The 22,933-nt window shown below is 41.8% G+C and overlaps 1 protein-coding gene across 1 annotated transcript in view; it reads left to right on the top strand.

The window, feature by feature from the left end:
* Positions 1-22,933, top strand: part of LOC138300789 (cadherin-23-like) — an 834,147-nt gene that overhangs the window by 362,342 nt on the left and 448,872 nt on the right. Inside the window, exons 6-7 of the mRNA XM_069240562.1 lie at positions 708-929; positions 20,087-20,206. Coding sequence (XP_069096663.1) covers positions 708-929; positions 20,087-20,206 — 342 coding nt within the window. The remainder of the gene's footprint in view (positions 1-707; positions 930-20,086; positions 20,207-22,933) is intronic.

The raw sequence follows: 22,933 nt of genomic DNA, 5'->3' as shown, positions 1-22,933 counted from the left end.
GGAGTGCTTAACGTTTTTGGTATTAGTAATTTTTTTGAAGATTTTTTGTTTTAAATGGCATCTCTAAAAATGATTGCTAACTTCAATTCATCTACAAGACAAGTGACCATAAACCAATAATATTTAGTGCTGGGTCCTAGATATGCTTAAAGTGATTCGTGCCCTTGGCAGATTTTAGGACTCATACTTATTGTTGACAGTTCTTGTTGTACTATCAGTGGGATTTTTATGCTTCTGCTAAGAAAACCTAAAATAGATATATTCTTTACAAGTTCTAAACTGGCCTGATTTGCAAAGGTGGGCCTCTTTTTGTAGTTAACTGGTTCGCTAATGGTGATCACTTTTATTTTGGTGCCCTATTTTTGTCCAAGTCCGACCCTGGGCCATATCATGGCAGAAAGTGTGCTATAAAAATGCCAATACCATGACAATTGCAAATTGCCCTGTGATGTTTGACTGTAACAGGAAGAATCATCCGTTTTAGGAATTAAGATATTTATGTACAGCATGGGTTTCCATAAACAAAAATATAGCATTCCAGTCAGAAATAAATCATTATTAGAATTTATTTCAAGACTAATTAGACTTTGAAGTGGTGAATGCTTAATCCATTGTTGGTGCCATATCCGTGTTTTTTTAAAAAAAAGTTTACAATTTGGTTCACTTTACATTTTCAGCATTTAATGCTTTTATCCCTTTCTTTGCAGGCGACTACAACTGTCTTTGTCACAATCCTCGATGAGAACGACAACTTTCCAACGTTCCAGAAGCTGCAGTATGAAACTACTCTGGACGAGGGACCCATCACACTTAACTCAATCATAGTCACAACCACAGCCGTGGATAACGATGAAGGACCAAATGGGACCATTGTGTATGCCATTACTAATGGCAACATTATCAACACTTTTCAGATCAACAACGCAACGGTGAGAGACACTGTAAACACTAACTAAATGTTCGTGTTGGGTTTGGATGGGCAGTCATAGCTATGGAGAACTTCTGAGCCAGTTTCTCCTAAATGTGCATATTTTTTATCAGTACTTATTGATTTTGTGAACCCACTGACAATTCTCGCTCCTGAGGGTGTTCATTGTCACGCCAAGCTTACCCTATACCATGTAAATAAGGGCTAGCAGTGGTGGGATCTAGGTGTTCTGCAAGTAGTAAAGAGGAGACTGCAATACGTACACCATGTTGGAGTTTCTTTCACATCTGTCTGGCTTTTTGGCTGCCTACCTCTCTGAAGAAGCCTTCCAGCAGCCCATCCCGGCACCTCTCTGCCAGTCTGCCTGTAGTATTTACGCCTGCTATTATTTACTCTGGTACAATATATGTGGTACATGTAGTGTTGGGGGCCCTAGGCCCTCAAGCTACTATAAATGAGTAACACAGATGCAGAATTATGGTTACGGGAACTGGCATTGGGCACGTGCTCCCGGACTCTTTTAACCTGACCGGTGACAACTGTGATGGATGGGTGTGGGCTGAGTTTGAAACCAGCCTTCAAGCAGCGGCTGGTGGAGCAGTCATTTCCAAACACTAGTATGAGTCCAGCCTGACTCTACAGTGCAGACAGTTTGTTATCCTGCTTTTTGCATAGTCAGCATAGCCAGTCTGTTGACTATTTTGTAGAGACAAAGCTCATTTTGCTCATTATCTCTGAAGTAACATAAAATGATTGACACCGCCAGCAGAATGCAGGAAGCCCTGTGATGCCCAGACCTCACAGAAATCAATTGACCTTAGGCTCAATGGTGGCCCCCCTAAAGTGTTGGGGCCCCTGCAACACAGGAGCTGCAGGAGCTTGTGTTCCACCACTACCTCCGGTGCAACTTCAGGCTTTGATTAATCATTCTATCATCTCGAGGTGTTTGGCTTATTAGACAACCGCACAGTAATCGTTTTATCACCCTCAGAAGGATGAAAGACTGAGAGCCTGATTTAGATATTGGCAAATGAGTTACTCCGTCACAACGGTGACAGGTTTGTCTGCAAATATCTAAATCCCATTGTATCCTATGACACTTCTGACTGAGTAACCCATCTGCCAATATCTAAATCAGGCACTGAGTCTGCTCTGTAGTCGTATATCGTAGATTCACCACACAGTCAGCTACCTTATCTGCACTTTATTGCTCCATCATTAAACTAGGCACAATGTTTCTGAAAGTAACAGGCCATTTTAAGCCAGTTTTGTACGTGGAAGACATGACTCGATATGAGTGTTGCAGAAGTATAGGGTATGGGATTGGTTGCATTCTAAGTATTGTATTGTTTAACAATAGCTGTCTATGGAAGAGCATCCCACAATTGTCGTTCCACGTTCTGTGCTCCCGCTTGGAACTTCGGTTGGCACTAGACTAGTTGGAGAAGGATGGCAGACCTGGAGGGACGCTGGCAGATGGATTCCATTACTTACTGGCATGAGAATAAATCATCCTTATAAGACAACGTTCTTGGAGTCTTTGAATTATTGGAAGTCATATCAATTTTGTACCCACAACATATTAACGATGAGATGGAACAGACTCAAGTGAAGTAAGAGTGGTGAGGATCCCATCAGCAGCATGGATATCAGAAGAGGTTCACATAGATTTTGTTGGAATTGCCACGGAGCAACCACACTAGAGCAGTTATGTAGCCAGTAATTTGGAAACTCATTGGTCTCTGCAGCCAGCAATTAAACGTTGTGTGCTACGCTGTTTAGCCAGTCATCACTGAGCTCATTGGAGTTGCCGACGAAGCTAGTAAGTGTACTAGCATTTCAACATTTCATGTTCACTATTCCAGCGTCAGCCTAGAAACGAGATGGTGCACTAGCAAGTGTCTTTATTTCTTCAGATGCATTCCAGCAGGCAGAGATTATCCTGGTAACGAAGTGGCATAAGGACAAATGTCTCCCTTCCTTCGGATGCGTTGTCTAGTGAGCGTGCGTGTCCTGCGCTATTCTTCCATCAGTATTAGTAGATGCCAAACATCAGTACACTTGTGAAAATTGTGGTATCTCGTAATTAATTATACTGTTTGCTTCTTTTGGGCATTTTCTTCCTAAGTAAAATTAACAATTTATTTATGACTATTTTAATATTGCCATGTCTAGAGCAGGAAGTGTTCAACAACCTCCACACTTTTTAGATCATCCAGGCAAACCCAGGTTGGAGTGGAAACACTGGGTGTGTGTTTTTAAAAAAAAAACTATTTAGTGGCTATTGATGGTAATGGTGTAGTCCAGCCAGGAAGGCAGCTATTCTGTATAATTGTCTATGCACTGAGGGACAAAAGATATTTGACAACTTGCCAGGAATTCATCCTCTTGAAGAGGAGTCTGGAGATGCAGATGGTTGGAATGTATATATTGAAGCGAAGAAGAGATTATGTTAGAAATTGTGTCTGTTGTTGGCAGAGGTTTGCACCTTGTCCAAGTAGGGACCACAATCCTAGTTAGGGTAAGTCAGATACACATTTTGAATTAACCTGTGCTCATCCTTCTGTAGCTTGGTGCAGAGCAGGCAGGCTTAATCTAAGAAGCAATGTGCAAAGTATTTGTGCAACACACAGACAGCAACACAATGCAAACATAATAAAAAAACTCCACACAGGTTTAGGAAAAAAGAGATTGTTTATCTGATTAGAACCAGACCAAAATGAAAAAAATCAAATAAATTAATCTTTAGCTATTACTTTTAGTAAAGCAAGTATCAAGATGAAAGCAGTGCTTTAGCGATTGGTGTGTTTCCACCTGATCCAGATGGTCAAGGAATCTGTGAAGCAATCATATGGGGATTGCGACCCCGCTGGGGAATTCGTGAGTGGCCTAGAATGAGTTTAGTAAATGCCAAGAGGGACCGGGACACTGCTGCTGAGATCACTCTGGTCTGGATGCAGGAAACACGCCAAATGGGTACAGTCACTCGCTGGGCGGGACAGGGAAATTGCAGCGGCAGCCTCAGTCCACAGGCTTGCGTCACTGGTAGACTCTTCGAGTTGGGGGGCCAAGTGCGCGGGTGATGGTACTTCCCAAATACCGAGTGCTTACCCTAAAACAAACACTGCACTTAAAAATGCTGGGTCAGGCCGGCGTATGAGGCTTGGGGGGAGCGCGACCTTTCAGAGTGCTCTCCGCAGGTGAAAGGCTGGTTCCGGGCCCACCGCGCTGCAGGAGTTGGAAGTGCAAGTTCTCTTAGCTCAACTATTGATGCTACGGCAGCAACGCAGAACGCCTCAGACAGCAGAGCAGATCATCCTCAATGTCTTATCGGGAAGAGTAAATAGTCCCACGTCTAGTGCGGCATTCTACAGGGAAAGATGCAATTCCTGAGTTGCAAAGTGTGGTGTGCCGAGTTGTCCATAGGACCTCAGGGAGAACAGTGGGCAAGCCAGCATGCCTTTGGAGTCAATCTGGGTGCTGTCTGTAGCCCCTCCTTGCAGGGCAGAGGCCAGCAGGTGTCAGGGCAGCACAACAAATCAGGGCAGCAGTTCCTAGGAGCAGTCAGACATAGCAATATGGCAATCCTTTCAGTGCAGCAGCCTTTACTTCAAAAGAGGTTCTTCTTGGTCCAGAAGTGATCTGATTTCAGGGGGTCAGAGCCTCAGTACTTATACACAAAAGGATCTTTCTGAAGTGCGCAAGTCCCCCTTTCAGCCTAACCCTGGCTCCAGACTATTAAGTGTGAGTCCTTCCCAAACCCTACCCTAGGAAGGAGATGCAGTTGAGTATTTTGTGAGTGGGTGTCCGAAGTAAATGCACCAATGTAGCTGTCACCCATCTGAGGTCCGACATGTATTGGAGACAGGCTGTAGGCACACAGGGAAAGAAAAGAAGAGAAATGGCCACTTTCTAAAAGTGGCATTTGTAAAATAGTAAAAATAAATCTGATTTTACCAGTAAAGAGGATTTATCATTACCACTCCAATGATATCAAACACGATGCAACTACTCCTTTCTGATTAGGAACTACAGCTTTAAGGTATTTTAAGGAATCCCCAGTGCTAACCTATGGATGGAACATGCCTCACAGTAATGAAAAATTACTTTGGGAGTTTTTCATTACTAGGGTATGTAAAACTGAAATTGCATGTCTTGTCTTTTACTTACATGGCACCCTTCCATATTGGCTACCTAGGGCTTACCTTAGGGTCACTTGTATGTAAGAAACAGGTAATTTAAGGCTTGACAAGAGGTTTTAAATTCCAAGTCAAAGTGGCACACACAGGCTCTGCAGTGGCAGACCTGAGACCAGTTTTCAGGGCTACTTAAGTGGGTGCACAATCAGTACTGCAGGCCCACTAGTAGCATTTAATTTACAGGCCTTGGGTATATGGTATGCCACTTTACAAGTGACTTACAAGTAAATTAAATATGCCAATTGTGGGATACACCATGCTTTAGAGGAGGAGCACATGCACTTTGGCACTGGTTATCAGTACCAAAGTGCTTAGAGTCCTAATGCCAACAAAATGTGTAGCTAAAATCAGGAGGCAAAAGGCAAAAAGTCTGGCGTAAGACTACCCTAAGGATACCAGGGCTAAGGGATTAGCACATCATTTTTCAGAAGATCCAAGTATTGTTTTGGAAAGATTTAGTTTCTTTTCAAGGAGCCATTTTTCTGAGGAAAATATAGACTAATATGTGGTTTCCCTTAGAATTGTAGCCAGTACCTGTAATGTTGAACATGTGATGGATCAATACTTAAGAGACCAAATAGTATTAAATTGTTAAGAAAGTCCAAGAGCATTTTCTTTGTTACACAAATCCTACATTGAAGGAGACAGTGAAAATAGCAAAAGGCATTGAATGCTCTATGTAATCATTGAAAGTGTTAGCTGGGCAAGGAAGGCAAGATGGCGGCCGAGTGACTCAGTCGTACTATACTCCCTCCTTCCCCCCAACTGGCTGAATGTAGATGTCTTTCTGCCCTTATGATTGTATCTCGGATCAGCCTCAGACGCAGATGCTACGTGAGTTCATGTGGCTGTTTGGAGCTCGCGTGTCTATCTTCCCGGGCAGTAGCAAGTGTGTTAAAATATTTGCTACAGTGTTTCACCGCACTGGTGAAGAGGCGTGATGTACGAATGCCGCAGAGATGATCAAAGGTGCTGTCCGTTGGTGTTGGTGCTTAGGCCGCCGGGAGGTGGGAAAAAAGCTGTGGCTCAGGTGGTGTGAGTGAGAACAAGACGCTGAGGTCCTCTACACGATCGGCAGCAGAGCTGGACAAAGTTAGAGCAGCGTCCTCGGCAAAAGTGGTGAGTGCCCCGCTAGTGAAATACTTTAAAGTGAAGTCACACGTTGATATGGCAGCAAAACCGAAAATTATTACTTACAATAATAGCAATAAATCTGGAAATGTTGAGCCAAAAGTAAACATGCCATTTGATGATTGTGTGTCTGATTGAGAGGAAGAAACATGTAAGAAACCTCCATTAATAGAAAAGGCGGATGATCTTTGTAGCCCAGTGTCTGTTAATCTATCTACGAAAGAAGCAGATGTGGGCAATAACCTGGGTAAAGTTAACAACTCTGTCTCTACAGACTTTCTAGCCCAGGCAGAAGTACAGGCAGTGACACAGGCCCTGGTTTGTGATCTCTCAACACTGAATATCAGCGAGTAGACACATAAGGGTGAGCGGACCCGGTTAAAAAGGAGGGCGACTTCAAAAAGTGGTCAAGATTTAGATTTGGGGAACAGTTTTTTTCCTATCAGATCAATCTAGCTGGACTAGCGACGAGGGTACGGAGTTTAGGGAGGGGAGTAGCCGGGCCGGTAGATCATCCTGGTCCGAAGCAGGATCTGAGACGACTACACCAGGCGAGGATGAGGATGATGATGGAAAGCCTGAATGGGGAAAGGAGCCAGTTCAATCTGAAAAATCTAAAGTTGCCAATGTTAGAAAATAGACGAAAAAGAGAATCTCTAGCTTAGGCTCACCCTCCAGCCAATCATCTACTAGAACATCTAAAAACTTATAATGGGACTACTCCTCTGCATCTGGGTTTGGTGGCCTTGGTTCCCTGGGGAGCCCCTCAATCGATACAACTCATATATCGTTGGAGATGATACACTATAGTATTGTGGAATACCGTGAGGAGACTAAAGCGGAAAGCTGCAAAACACAAATGGCATGTCGCAAAATGCAAGGAACTATCCGTCGGGTTGCTAAGTCATGTACAGACTTTGTGATACATATAGGAGAGGTTGAAACCCGTACATCGAAACTTGAGGATGACACTGCTACGCAGGGAGAAATTAGAGAATCTTAGAATCTTTGAGGAGTCAAATGGATGAGACTCAGTGGAATATGTCAGATTTGGAAAACAGAGCAAGGCAAAATAATCTCCCTATCCTGGGCGTCCAAGAGGGGTTGGAAGGGGCAGACTCACGGTTGTTCGTGGTTAAACTGTTTAAGGAAGCTTTTTCAGATTTACCTCGATGGGACTGTGAGAAGGAAGTTCAAAGAGCCCATAGATTTCCCTTTAAACTGAGAAAAACGGATCTAGAAGGAGGGAAACCTAGGGTGATTTTAATATGTCTCCATAACTACTTAGCAAGACAGGCGATGTACGATCTTGCTCATCCAGATCACAAACGCACTGCTTTAGGATGTAACTTTTTTGTTAGACCGGATTACTGTCATGCCACGGTTGAATAAAGGTGGAGGCTTAGACAATTAATTTCACCCTTCCAGAATAAAGGTGCTCAGGCTTTCTTGATGAACCCAGCTAGACTGAAAGTAATCGCGGTCACAGGATCCTTTCTTTCTCTCAGAAGTAAATGCTCAGGAGCTTTTGGATTAATTTTGACATTAAAATGAAGTGATAATAGGAGGTGGAAAGTTGTAATGCTATCTTTACTATATGATGTTATGCTCTTTCCTTTCTTTCTTCTCTCTCTGACTATATACAGGGGCAGGGGGGAGTCGGGGCCAAGGAAGGGCAAAGAAAACAGCTACATGATGGTATACAAACATGACCCTTGTATTGGATCTACAAAAAAACAGTTGGACAAAAATGGCCGGTGGACTTGTGCTCTCGGAAAAATAAGTCTATCTCAAATGGGGTGCGCAGAAAAAAGAACATGGTACATAGGTTAAAAATATGCTCGGTTAATATATGTTGATTGAACAGCCCCCAAAAGAGAAGTAAGGTAGCTTTGACTATAAAAGCAATGCAGGCAGATTTGGGTTGCCTCCAAGAGACCCATGTTCCCTGGGGCAAACACGAGGTGCTGAGAGGGCTAGGTATGACACTTTTAGCCTGTACTCAGCAGACTGCGGTGACACAGGAAGTTGCAATTTTGGCTAGGGAGTCTATATGTAGTATAGGCCGCATGATGAAAGATGAAGGTGGTCGGTGGATCATCATTGAATGTTAGGCAGGTGCAGCTAAATTTACTCTCTGTACTGTCTATGGCTCTAATTCGACAAAGATGAAATAATTGATGTGTTAAATGTGGAACTAGCCTCTTGGCCGCTACCTTTGGTGTTGTGTGGGGATTTTAATATTCATCTTGAAGTTAACAAAGGATTTACGTCAGCTGGTAGATATTATGGTCGTAAACCCAAGGTATACAAAGTCCTGTGTGATTTGGTACAAGGCCACGCTCTGTCAGATGTATGGGAAAGACTCACAACCCCAGACTCCGGCTATACATATTACTCCTTCCCCCATAATAGGTTGGTATACCTTGATTATGTTTTATCTCATTATCCTCAATTTCTGGAGTAGAGATAGAATTAACCACTAAAGTTTTGTCAGATCATAATCCGCTGAGCCATACCACTGTCTGGATTCTGTAGGCTGAGGCGTGTCTGGACGTTTGATAGGAAATTGTTATGGGATCCAGCTTATGTAGAACATATGCGAACATGATTGACACATTTGTTAGACAATAATAGGGACACCGCAGCACCAGAAATAATTTGGGACACATTAAAGGCTGGAATCAGAGGAGAGACTAGGAGTTTTGGCTGCTATCTGCAGAAAATAAGGAAGGCCGAGGCTAGGAATATAACACAAGTACTTATGCAGGCGGAGATGAAATTAATACAGACTATAATAGAGGGGAATGACACCAGTATCGATCAAGCCAAGGTAACAATTCCTAAGGCAAAGGCCAACCAATATTTTACTAAGGCGGTAGCAGAGAAATTTCAGATCTCTAGGGCTGAATGCTATGAGTACGGGGAAACCACAGGTAAAATCTTGGCTAGGAGGGTCAGGCAGAAGGCTTTAAATAGGGATATAACAGAAATGGTGGACTCCCAGGGAGGTAAGGTGGGTAACTCGGATGATATTCCGGAAGTCTTTAGGGCCTTCTGTGAGAAGCTATACTCTCATGATGAACAACAATTATCTGGGGGTCGTGGGGGCTCCAGACAGTTTTCGAGTGAACTACAAACAGATAAACTGACTCAGGAGGAGCAAAATCTACTAAATGCCCCAATATCATCGGATGAAATCTTTGAGGCTATGAAATCTTTGGCTGCAGGAAAAGCCCCAGGACCGGATGCCCTGCCATTAGAATTGTTTAAGGTGTTCTGGCAAGAGCTATGGAAGGATATGCTACTAACGTTTGTACGGCCCAGTCAGGCAGATCCCACCCTCCTGGAATTTAGCCACTATAGTAGTGTTAAAAAAAAAACAGGGCTGCAACAGACCCGGGGTCTTATAGACCCATCTCATTGCTGAATTGTGATGGCAAAATGTATGCCAAGACTTTGGCAAGTAGATTGGCACGTGTTATTGCTCCGTTAGTTTCTAGAAGACAGCATGGCTTCATTCCAGACAGAGGAACAGTAGATCACATTAGAAGAGGTATATCCTTGCTTGATTTATCAGAAGTACAACAAACACCCCTAGGTGTGATCTTGTTAGATTCAGAGAAAGCATTTGACCATGTAGCTTGGGCCTTCTTATGGGAGGTTTTGAGATGGAAGGGGATTGCAGAGGGTTTCTTAACAGCTAACAAGGGACTGTATATAACCCCCAAAGCGCGGATATGCTGGGCCGGTTTAGAATCTGATCTAATATCTATTCTCAGAGGGACGAAACATGGATGTCCTTGCTCTCCGTTACTATCTGCACTATATATAGATTCTTTTTTGAGTGTATTAGAAAAGTGCAAGGATATTATCCCTGTTACTCGCAATGGGGAGAATTATAAGGTATTAGCATATGCAGACGATGTGGCGATAGTTGCAACTAATCCAGAGGTAGTGGATAAGGAAATCGAAAGATTGGCCGGTGTATTTGGAGCACACTCCGGCTATAAGTTGAATAAGGATAAAACTCAGATTATCTGCTCTCCCCAGACTATTATTAGAGGTAATCGGGTTGTACCTAATGCTGTATATCTAGGGATAAGAATCACTGGAAAGGTTGGTCAGGTTGTAGAGCAGAATATGGATCAGATGCTGACTAAAATTAAGAAAGACCTAGATAGGATAAACCACTTACATCTATCCCTTTTGGGTCACTGTAATGTATTACAAATTAATATTCTTCCCAAAGTATTGTATCTCTTTCGAGCCATCCCCCTGGAATTTACAAAAAACTGGCTTGTCAAGTTGGAAAGCATTACAAACAGCTTCTTGTGGGGATATACAAAGTCAAGGAGGACATCGAAGTATATGACAATCCCAAGATCCAGGGGCGGCTGGTCCGTCCCCCACTTCACCTTATATTATTATGTGTGTGCCCTGCAGCAAATGAATGTTTTGATTACTGGTGAAACATACAGGTGTTCTTATGCTGAGTCTCCCTCAGTTTATGGGATGCTGTTGGGTTCGGAGGCTCAAGGGTGGCTCCAGAAGCATATAGAACCAAGTTATTGTAAGAAAACAAGATTTAAGGTTCTCCGGGTGTCCCAGCTGATATGGCGGCAACTGATGCGACTGTGTTCTTTGGGAAAGATAAATAGCTATACACCATTGTCAGTGCCTCCTCTACCCGCCTCTATTTTTTATGGTTCTGTAGTGGAGATCTGGAAGCATCAAGGAATAACCTGGATTGGTAATCTATGTTCTGGTAATACATTTAAGGCATTTACTGAACTACAGCAGCAATATGATGTACATCAATTTCATTTTTTTTTATTTCTGCAAATTCTGGATATTCTTCACAGCCATAAGAAATAATATCCTTTGATAGGTAAAATCCCAATAATAGAAGCAATTAGGCACAAGGCTAGGATAGGGGCACTTTACAATTTACTATTAGATAAGCAGATAGATGATATGGAGCTGCAGAATGAAAAATGAAATATAAGATTTGGGAAGCAGGGAAACTGGCTGGAACAATCTGTGATAATGGCAGAAAGAGCATTTTTGGCATCCAGCTTAAAAACTCAACATTATAAGACTATGTTTAATCTGTACTATACACCGGCCAAGGTTCGTAAATGGGCCAGGTCTGATGGCATTTGCAACCGCTGTGGGGAATCAGAGGCAGAGATTGTGCATATGTTTTATACCTGCTCCAAGCTGAAAGTACTGCTACAGGCAATTGAGCTCTTTTTAGGGGAGATTATTGGGGTACGGGTTGCTCTTACACCCACATTGCTATTGTTGGGGGTGTTGGACCCCGCACTGTTTAATGAAGCTTTGAAAAAAGGAGAAATACTTTCTCTTTATGGCCATGGCGATTTTATGAATATGTATTGCCTCGGATTGGCTAAAGGTTGACTCCCCCAACATTTGAGGACTGAAGAGCGAGACTATTGGCTTTTCAGACTCTGCAGATGAGTTTATATAAGCTCAAAGGTTATAGAAAGAGACATCGGGGACAGCAGATCTGGTCAGCTTTAAGTATGTGGACACAGCATATAATGTCGCAAGCTGGGGTATCAGCTACTCCCGATTTCTCTTAGACAATGCTGTGGGGTTGGTAGAAAGTTTCTTAACTAGGCCATTACCTATATCTTTCTTTTCTCTAGGAATTTAATGTATGGGACTGCTTTGGTATTGTAGTATTGATCTCTATTTTCAATATTGTATTAAGTGTTTGTAAAGGTACATAACTATATCATTTTGTAGCAAAAAAAAAGTGTTAGCTGGTGCATCAGGCGTTACTTTCTATGTAAACGATAATACGAATGTGAATGCTGGAAAGAAAATACAGGGGGGTTGTAGGAGTAATAGAGTGGTTAAGTCAAATGCATGTTATAGATGTGGATCGTACAATCACATGGGGAATAGTGTGAATTGTCCCGCACAGGGTAAAAAGTGTAATAAATGTTTTAAAAAAAGGACATTTTGTGCGAGCTTGTAAAAATGGGGATACTAGTAAAGTTAATTGTGTTCCATGCTATTTATGAGCAGAGTGTAAATACAATGACTAAATTAACTGTTGAAGTTGATCAACCCCAGGATTTTGGTAAGCCAATAACCACAATATGAACAGTTTTGTGAAGTTAAAATTGGGTATGTTGAGTTATGAATAATGGTGGACTTAGGTTCACCAGTTACCATGCTATTTGAGGAATCTTTTAAGCAAAGTTGGAGTATAGCCCTGCTTAAAATACCTGACATTAGAGCCATAGCTTATGGTTAGTCTGAAATTGAAACAGTGGGATTTTTTTTAAAGATGTGTTGCAATGTTTCTGATAGCAGTATCTTTACAAAAATATGTGGCAGTTAATGGCCGGAACATTATGGGCTGGATAGCTCAAGGAAGATTTGACATACTACTGAGACGAGGCTTCACTACTCCTATAATGCTACATGAATGAAAACATTTGAGTATTAATAACATTTTAACTAAATATCCCACTGTGTTCTCTAATAATATTTGTACAGTGTAGAAGGCTGGTCTGGCTTATACTGGGTACCTTGTGGTACTTACACCTTGTGCCAGGTCCAGTCATCTCTTATTAGTAGATTAGAAGTGTTCTAGCAGCTTAGGCTGATAGAGGTAGCTATAGCAGAGCAGCTTAGGCTGAACTAGGAGATATGCAAAGCTCCCACTATCCCATATATCATAAGAAACACAATACTCAGAGTTACTAAAAATTAAGGTACTTTATTTTAGTGACAATATGCAAAACTATCTCAGAGGATAAACTCCCTTAGGAGGTAAGTAAAATACACCAAATATACACACAAACCAAAATTAGGTAAGTAAACAGTTAGAAAAGTAGAGCAAACACTGTAGAATACAATAGGATGCAATAGGAGACAATAGGCCTAGGGGCAACACAAACCATATATGCCAAAAGTGGAATGCGAACCACAAGTGGACACCAGGTCTAGTGTAGTGGGTCGCTGTGAGTGTAAGGAAACAATAAGGTGTCCAAGATACCCCACCCCAAGACCCTGAAAAGTAGGAGTAAAGTTACCCTACTAACCCAGAAAGACAGTAAAGTCGAGATAGGGGATTCTGCAAAGACAACAACTGACTGCAAAGCACTGAAGAAAGATTCTTGGACCAGAGGACATGCAAAGGAAGGGGACCAAGTCCAAGAGTCACGCAAGTGTCCGGGGGGCAGGAGCCCACTAAACCCCAGATGAAGGTACTTTAAAAGGGCTGCTTCTGGGTGGAAGAAGCCAAAGATTCTGCAACAACGGGAGGTGCCAGGAACTTCTCCTTTGGTCAGAAGATGTCCCACGGCATGCTGGAGGATGCAGAGTTGTTTCCACGCAGAAATACCGCAAACAAGCCTTGCTAGCTGCAAGAGTCGCATTTGAAGGTTTTGGGTGCTGCCAGGCCCAGGAAGGACCAGGAAGTCGCCCGTTGGAGGAGGAGACAGAGGTGGCGCTCAGCAACACAGAGAGCCCATGCAGAAGCAGGCAGATCCCGCAGAAGCACCTGAACAGGCATTCAGAAGATCTGAGCACAATGGTCATCTCAGCACAACAAAAGAGGGCCCCACGAAGTCGGAGTCCAACTCAGCGAGTTGGGCAATGCAGGACGGAGTGCTGGGGACATGGGCTGTGTTGTGCACGAAGGAAGACTTGGAAAACGGCACAGAAGCCCTAGCAGCTGCAGTTCGTGCAGTACACAGGATTACTGTCTGGCGTGGGGAGGCAAGGACTTACCGCCACCAAATTTGGACAGAAGGGCCACTGGACTGTCGGGGACACATGGATCCAGCTCCTGTGTTCCAGGGACCACGCTCATCAAGATGAGAGGGGACCCAGAGGACTGGTGATGCAGAGGTTTGGTGCCTGCGTTGGCAGTGGGAAGATTGCGTCGACCCACAGGAGATTTCTTCTTGGCTTCCAGTGCAGGGTGAAGGCAGACAGCCCTCAGAGCATGCACAAACAGGAAACAGTCTAGAAAGCCGGCAGGATGAGGCGCTACAATGTTGCTGGTAGTCTTCTTGCTACTTTGTTGCGGTTTTGCAGGCGTCCTGCAGCAGTCAGCGGTCGATCCTTGGCAGAAGTCGAAGAGAGAAGTTCAGAGGAACTCTGGTGAGCTCTTGCATTCGTTATCTGACGATAAACGCACAGGAGAGACCCTAAATAGCCCTTAGAGGAGGATTGGCTACAGAGAGAGGTAAGCACCTATCAGGAGGGGTCTCTGACGTCACCTGCTGACACCGGCCACTCAGAGGTCTCCATTGTGCCCTCACACCTCTGCATTCAAGATGGCAGAGGTCTGCGACACACTGGAGGAACTCTGGGCACCTCCCCTGGGGAGGTGCTGGTCAGAGCAGTGGTCACTCCCCTTTCCTTTGTCCAGTTTCACGCCAGAGCAGGGCTGCGGGGATCCCTGAACTGGTGTAGACTGGCTTATGCAAGGAGGGCACCATCTGTGCCCTTCAAAGCATTTCCAGGGGCCAGGAGAGGCTACTCCTCTCAGGCCCTTAACACCTATTTCCAAAGGGAGAGGGTGTAACACCCTCTCTCAGAGGAAATCCTTTGTTCTGCCTTCTTGGGACTGGGCTGTCCACGCCCCAGGGGGGCAGAAACCTGTCTGAGGGTTGGCAGCAGTGGTAGCTGCAGAGAAAACCCCAGAGAGCTAGTTTGCCAGTACCCGGGCTCTATGCTGGAGCCCCGGGGATGCATGGAATTGTCACCCCAATACCAGGATGGTATTAGGGTGACAATTCCATGACCCTAGATATGTTACATGGCCACGTTCAGAGTTACCATTGTGAAGCTACACATAGGTATTGACCTATATGTAGTTCATGCGTGTAATGGTGTCCCCACTCACAAAGTCCGTGGAAATTGCCCTGAACAATGTGGGGGCACCTTGGCTAATGCCTGGGTGCCCTCACACTTAGTAACTTTGCACCTAACCTTCACTAAGTGAGGGTTAGACATATAGGTGACTTATAAGTTACTTAAGAGCAATGTAAAATGGCTGTGAAATAACGTGGACGTTATTTCACTCAGGCTGCAGTGGCAGTCCTGTGTAAGAATTGTCTGAGCTCCCTATGGGTGGCAAAATACATGCTGCAGCCCATAGGGATCTCCTTATACCCCAAAACTCTGGCTACCTAGGTATCACATACTAGAGAATTATAAAGGTGTTCCAGTGTGCCAATCAGAATTGGTAAAATTAGTCACTAGCCTGCAGTGACAATTTTAAAAGCAGAGAGAGCATAACCACTGAGGTTCTAGTTAGCAGAGCCTCAGTGATACAGTTATGCACAACACAGGGAACACATACAGGGCACACTTTATGAGCACTGGGGTCCTGGCTAGCAGGATCCCAGTGACACAGGCAAAAACAAACATACATACAAGTAAAAATGGAGGTAACATGCCAGGCAAGATGGTACTTTCCTACACACAGTTAAAGGATTTGAACATGAGATCATTTTAAAACAAGAAGCAGTGCCAGTTAGACATAAAGTATGAGATGTACCCTTATCAATCAGAGAGGACTTAAGGAAACACCTTGATCAACTGTGTTTAGAAAAAATAATTGAATGGGTTAATGCAGTAGAGTGGCTCAGTGCAGTAGTGATAGCAAACAAGAAAAATTGACAGATCACTTTGTGTGCGAACTTGCTTTTTTAAAATAAAAGCATTATTATGCACTGTCATCCATTTCTAAAAATGAATGAGCCTTTATCCACCTTAGAGGGGGGCAAAGCTCCTCAGAAATGTTGATCTCAAAGCGGCTTATCAGCAAGTACCACTTATTGCAAAATCACAATCTCTTGCATCCTTCATCACACCATTCGGAGCATATAAATATCAGTGCTTGCCATTTGATCTTGCATCAGCGCAAGCGTATTTCAAAAGCTTATGTTACAGATATACAAAGACATGCCAGGGGTTCTAGCATTTCAAGATGACATCCTTACTCTTGCCAGATAAGGTGTCTAAAATATTGTGTAAACATGATTTGGCCGTGTCTAAAGACAAATATAAGTTCTTAAAAAATAATGTTCAATATCTTGGGCATGGCATAACATCTGAAGGGAACAAACAAAAAGATGACCTTATAAAAGCTTTGAAGGGTGTGCCAGCTCCTTGTAACAAAGAGGAATTCAAATATTTTTTGTGATTGAGCGATGATTACTCCAGATTTGTAAGTGGTTCACCACCTTCTTGAAACCACTAAAGAAGGTGTTAAGGATAAAAGATATATTATTTCCTGGGGTTCTGCAGAAGGAGAAGTATTTTGGGACATCAAAGATATTTTAACGAAAGGTCTTGAGTTAAAAATTTACATTCTCGGACACAAATGTGTTATCACTGTTGATGCAAGTGCTCTGGGACTAAGGGCCAGATGTAGGTACGTTGCAAATTGCGACTTGCAATTTGAGAGTCCGAGCGACTCGCAAATTGCAACTCGCAATTTGCTATGCAGAAAGGTATCTCAGACACCTTCTGCGACTCGCAATGGGGTCGCAAAGACCCACCTCATTAATATTAATGAGGTGGGTCGCAGTTTGCGACCCCATTGTGAGTCTAGGCACTCACGGGGATGGTGGCCTGCTGGAGAAAGCAGACCACCATGTCCGTGACTGCTTTTAAATAAAGCAGTTTTTTTCCATCTGCAGCCCGTTTTCCTTAAAGGAAAATGAGCTGCACTTGGAAAAAAATACTGAAACCTTTTGTTTCGGTTTTTTTCAGAGCAGGTAGTGGTCCATAGGACCACTACCTGCTCTGAAAAAATATTTTTGTGAACATTCACAAAGGGGAAGGGGTCCCACGGGGACCCCTCCCCGTTTGTGAATGAGTTACCATCCACTTCAAGTGGATGGTGACTGCGAGTTGATTTGCGACCGCTTTTGCGGTTGCAAATCAACTTACATCGCGTTGCGAGTCGCAAATCGGAAGTGAACACCCCTTCCTATTTGCGAGTCAGAAACGTATTTTGCGAGTCGGTTCCGACTCGCAAAATGCATTTCTGCATCACGTGGGGGCTTTTGCGCCTCGCAAACGGCGTTTTTTGCCGTTTGCGAGGCGCAAATGCCTTGCTACATCTGGCCCTTAGTGCAGTTCTCAATGTTGAGCATATGATTGCTTTTGCATCCAGGGTCTTGCCTGAAATGGAAAAACAATACAGCACCTTTAAAAGGGAAGCTCTTGCTTGCGCATGGGCTTTAGAAAAATGTATAACATATGTGTAGGGTACACTTTTCACATTATGCACCGATAACAAAACTCTGATGTACTTGTTGGGTGGTAAAGGCACTTCATCAGCTTCTTAATGATTAATAATAATTTTGTTTAAAGTTAAAAAATATAATTTTGATGTTATGTATATACCAAGAGGCATTAACACAACAGCTGATTGTCTGGCTAGACTTCTGTCAACTGAACAGGACAGGAAGGACATGAGGAAGAATTGGTTGGAAATGAGTGACTATTTGGTCAGTAAATGTCACGGCACAATCTCTGAAATTGAATGGAACAAGGTTTACCAATAAGATGTTGTTTTGGAAAAAGTTATGCAATTTGTTCAAAAGGGATAGCTTCCTGTTAAGCAATTCAAAGGTGAATTAATTTGTTTTTTGTCAAGTTGCTAAACAACTCACTATTGAAACAGGCATCTGGGAAATGTGATGCCCCTGAAGGATCATGGTCAGAGGTTATTGAATTGGCTCATAGAGGGTATTTGGGTACCACGGCCACAAGGAAAACCCAGAGAAATTACTTTTGATGTCCCAATATTGACAAAGATGTGCATATTTTTTTAACACATGTCACAAATGCATTATAGCTAACAAACATTGGACATTAAAGGATACCCCTTTGATTTCTACTACGCTGCTCATGGACCTCGATGTAAGCTAGACTTGGATATAGGGGGGCCCATGTTGTCTTCTTTTCCAGACAGGTGAAAATATTTAATTGTGATAACGGATTATTATTCCCAATGGATATGTTATGATTTTGTACAGGGATGTTCTATCCAGAGAGATATTTAGTTTTTAGATAAAGTATTTAATTTGGAAGGTTATCCTCAGGAGTTACTCTCCGATAATGGTGTTCAGTTGGTGTCAAAAAGTATGTACATTTTTTGAGAGACAGATGAGTTAAGCACTACCATGTACCATTATATACACCACAGGCAAAAGGTATTGTTGAGAGGAAGGGATTCAGATGGCGTTGACATGTGGTGTAGATGTAGAATCATTCATTCTAAGTAAAGTCTGGGCTTACCATAACAAACCTCACAGTGATACAGGTGTATGACCTTTCATCTTGTTAAGGGAAAGGCAATCACATACAGGGTTGTGTCCAAATTGGTTGAAAGAAACATCTTCAAGTGATTTATAGGATGTAGTAGATTTTAAGGAAGTGTGTTCTACAGTGGAACTTGCTCAGGGAATAAATGAAGACATATTATGATATGGTGAGGAATGTGGGTGAGCAGAAAATCTTTGTTGGTTCATGGTTTATGTTAAAGGACATGAGACCTAGGAAATCGAAAATGTATTTCCACTTTAATAGGCCATTTAAGGTAGCCAAATAGACAAGTTCATCTGTCACATTAGAGGATGGACGTTGGTGGGCAAAAATAAATCTTATTATTTTAAGTAAATTTCAAAGCACTGTTGATAGAGACAGATTGCAACAACCTGTGAAATTGCTGTTACCTCCTATAAGAAGTATATGGAAACATAACAGTTATCCATCAATGGCAACCTGTTGTGCTAAATAATGACTCTACAGTACACACTTCTGAAGACTCCAAAATACACACTTCTGAAACTGATTCTTTATTGGATGCTAATGTAATGAATACCACCAGTGAAGGTTATAGCAAAAATTTAATTGAACTCTGCAATAATAGCATTTCCACTAAAAGTGGTGGATTGTCTAAAAGGCCAAGTTATTTGCAGGATTTTTATGATTATTTTTCTGTTTTTATTTTTGTGTTTTGTTTGTTAGATAAAATGGGGAGATCTGTTATATTTTAAGTATTGTATTGTTTAACACTAGTTTTCTTCTTCTGTTATGGAAGCACATCCTGTAAGAGTTGTTCCACTTTCTGTGCTCCTGCTTGGAACCTAGGCCCTCATTTCAAGGGAATTGAGCAACTGGAACGTCACTTTTACTGACTTTCTGGTTGTGCAATGCCCTGCCCTATATTTACAAATCGATGTTGAGCCACTTTTTGTGGCTTAACCCGCTTTGTAAATAAGGCCCCTTTACACGCATCACTTTGTGTGAAAGGGGCGTTCAAAGGGTGTTGCTGTGGGTGTTCACCAGCAACACCCATTGCATTGCAGGATTCGTAAACCTGAGGCCGCGCCAAAAACTAACGCTACCCCACGGGTGTCGTTAGCATGACGCAATGAGAAGGAATACTTTTATTTCTCCTAGTTTTTGCTTTTCCTTTGCATGCTGCGTTCTGCAGCACATATAGGAAGAGCTAAATGCCATCAATGATTGTTTATGTGCAGGAAGGTGGTTCATGTGCAGGAAGGTGTCCCTTCCTGCACATAAACACTCATTAAATAATGATGATTTTCCACTCCTATGTGTGCTGCATTATGCAGCACAAATGGGACTAGCCGATCACCATTATTGATTGTTTATGTATTATTTTTGTTTATGGCACAGTGTTCTTAAATTAACAAGGCCATTTTAAGCCGGCATTTATGTTTATGCTTAGTGTGTTGCAGAACTATAGGATATGGTCTTAACATGTGTCTATTTTGCTTTCTTCTAGGGTCTAATCCGTGCTGTGAAAGAGCTAGACTATGAGGTCTGCCTGGGCCGTTACACTTTGATAGTGACTGCTACAGATCAATGTCCAATCCTTTCGCGCCGCCTAACCTCCACCACTACGGTATGTCTCCTATCATTTACTAGTTCTAAAAAATGTATACATTTTTGTAATGGATAAATAAAGCATTTGGACATGCTTCCCTTTTATTGTTATCTGTTTCAGTCATAAAACAATAATCTCAATTCTGCTGTAACCAAAACCATATGCTTTCTTATCATGTCACATTACTCTTATATATGTAATTTGTCATTAGTTGGCCATCGTTGGCTAACTCTCAGATTAAAATATATTCACTTGATCTCTGAGGCCAGTTTAAAACCTTAGGCACTTTACTCTGTTCCATTACATTTATAATTAATATTTATTACAATATATTATATTGGTTACATTAACATAACAAGAATGTATGTCATGTTTGAAGAATATATAGAGTAAAGTATCCTGTGCGGAACATTTTAAAGACATTGCGATTCACTGAGGAGATTCATGACCACACAGGAATGAGGTCTCTTCTCCACGTGAGAACCTGTACCTAACACATTTTTTACCATAAGTTATACAATCAAAATGGAAAAATGTATTCTTGTTAACCCCTCATTAGGTTTAACAATTTGTAATGTGCTGACGGCACAGTGTTCATGAGTGAAAGTGATGTGGACTGTACAACACAATACACTTTTATATAATAGGGGGTGCACCTGATTTCAAAATGTTGTAATGTACTCTCTGAATATTGTTACTTCCTGGTGAATATTTCTTTCAAGATCAAACCCTGAGAAAGTGTTGACATTTTGACCTAAACCACAAATTAAATGGGTCTTATTGAGGCAAACCACTCCACCTGACACAAAGCATCAATAAGATAGTCAATCCATACTTATGTAAATCCATTCCAATGCCAGGGCCATGTGGATGGCTGTTCAGAGTGCAAACTTCACCTCATCACTCAAAACGAACTACTTCCATACCTCCACTTTTTGGATCACAGGAACCACAAAACTCAAATGAATTCACAGCGCATTTCTTTGTACAATTCTTCAATTCATTGTGTTGGATACAGATTTTCACATGAACAATTGACCTATTTATAAATGAGAGACCCGGAATCCCTATTCTACTCATTATATTCTGCCCTAGTTCCAAACTGTGCTTATTGGGTTTGGCTGTGTATTATAAACCACATAGAGGAATTAATCAAAGCATGATATTTATAAGGTCATTTAACTTTAATGCATGGTAGAGGGTATTTTATTTCTTATAATACATAGTAACACTATTATCATTTCCCCCCAAAAAAGCTTAAATTGTTGGTGTCTTGCTCCTGTATGTAAGCAAGTATGGTTGCAAATATGCAAAGTGAATATCCTAAAATACAGCCAGTAATTTTATGCAGTTTGATGCAAGTCAGCATCAAACAATAACTATAGTACAAAATGTATGGTTACAAGCACATATGCCTACTTTCCTATAACAAACTATAGCTTTGCAAAAAATAAAACATTTCCCTTTCTTCTATTGACTGTTCATTACAAGCAAACAGCCAGGTCTGTTTTCCATATTTAAGTACAAATTGCAGTTCTGCTCCATGACCTCCATTTCCTGATGTATTCTATGTGACTTGCTATATTACAACTAGAATCTAATATATGTGCTGTACATTATAAGAGTATTGCAAGTCACTGAGGAGTTCTATGACCATATAGAGAAATGAAGCAGAAGGGTGAGTTCCTTTATAAGGTTATGGAACTCTGAGTGGCTTGCAATATTCTTATTATTTACATCAAGGGGTACTATATCCCTTATAAAACATGATCACACCATCACATTTACCACAAACCACTTAAATCCTTAGTGAGTAGCTCTTTCATATGAAAGAGGGAGCAGGTTTGCAAACATGAAGAATAAAATAGAATCTCTAGTATAGTAAACACATAAAACAGCTATTAGATAGTTGGTTCAAGAGAGATTACAAGCAGTGTAATACAAGTCAGTTTTTAAAACAAAGGCACAGTATAAACATGCAGAAAGATTATAACGTTACTGTAACTACCCAAAGGGTGTGAAAAAATAAACATGTTGCCCTCAACATCTACTTTCAGCTTTCCACTGTCCATCTAGAAAATCAGGGATAAGAAAGAAAAGCAACATTGTGTTTTCTTTCTTTAAACAGCTGTTTTAATTATACTCCCTGATCTGACCTATCTTTTCCCACGGCTGCAGGCTCTGGCAGCATGCCCTGCGACATCAGAACTCAAATGTAATGTTATGATAGTTGCTGAAGCAGATGTCTTAATTAGAAGTTATTAATGAATGTTTACATATTTTGAATAATGACTTATGCAGAAAATTAAAGTGCACGTTTGAAAATGTGACCTCGAAGAATGTCCACCAGTGTTCATGAAATGTACTAAATAATTATTAATCCATATGGAATATTGAAAATGCATTAGATTAATGTAGTAATATGTCATATTAAGGGTTATGAATTATGTTCTTGCTTATTAATTGTAGGCCTTAACTTAACGAGTGTCTTGGCCTAGTTTGCCAGGCCTCGTGCAGAATTTCTTAGCGATTAATGACAAATGCTGACAGATTGAACTAACTGTGAAATGCTCATTGTTTTAATAAAATGCTTAGCAGAAGCTTTCTTTGGGAACTGGCGGACAGGAGTTGAAGTCTCCAGTAATGTAACAAAACGTGTGTAAAATGTGCAAAAGGTTCTTTCCCAGGACGCGAACAATGAAGACACTGACTGGAGATTAAGATGCAACAAATTCGATACCTGAC

Source organism: Pleurodeles waltl, chromosome 6 (genome assembly GCF_031143425.1).
Source record: "Pleurodeles waltl isolate 20211129_DDA chromosome 6, aPleWal1.hap1.20221129, whole genome shotgun sequence".
NCBI lineage: Eukaryota > Metazoa > Chordata > Amphibia > Caudata > Salamandridae > Pleurodeles > Pleurodeles waltl.
The sequence above is the reverse complement of the archived record's forward strand: the minus strand, read 5'-3'. Positions and strand labels throughout refer to the sequence as shown.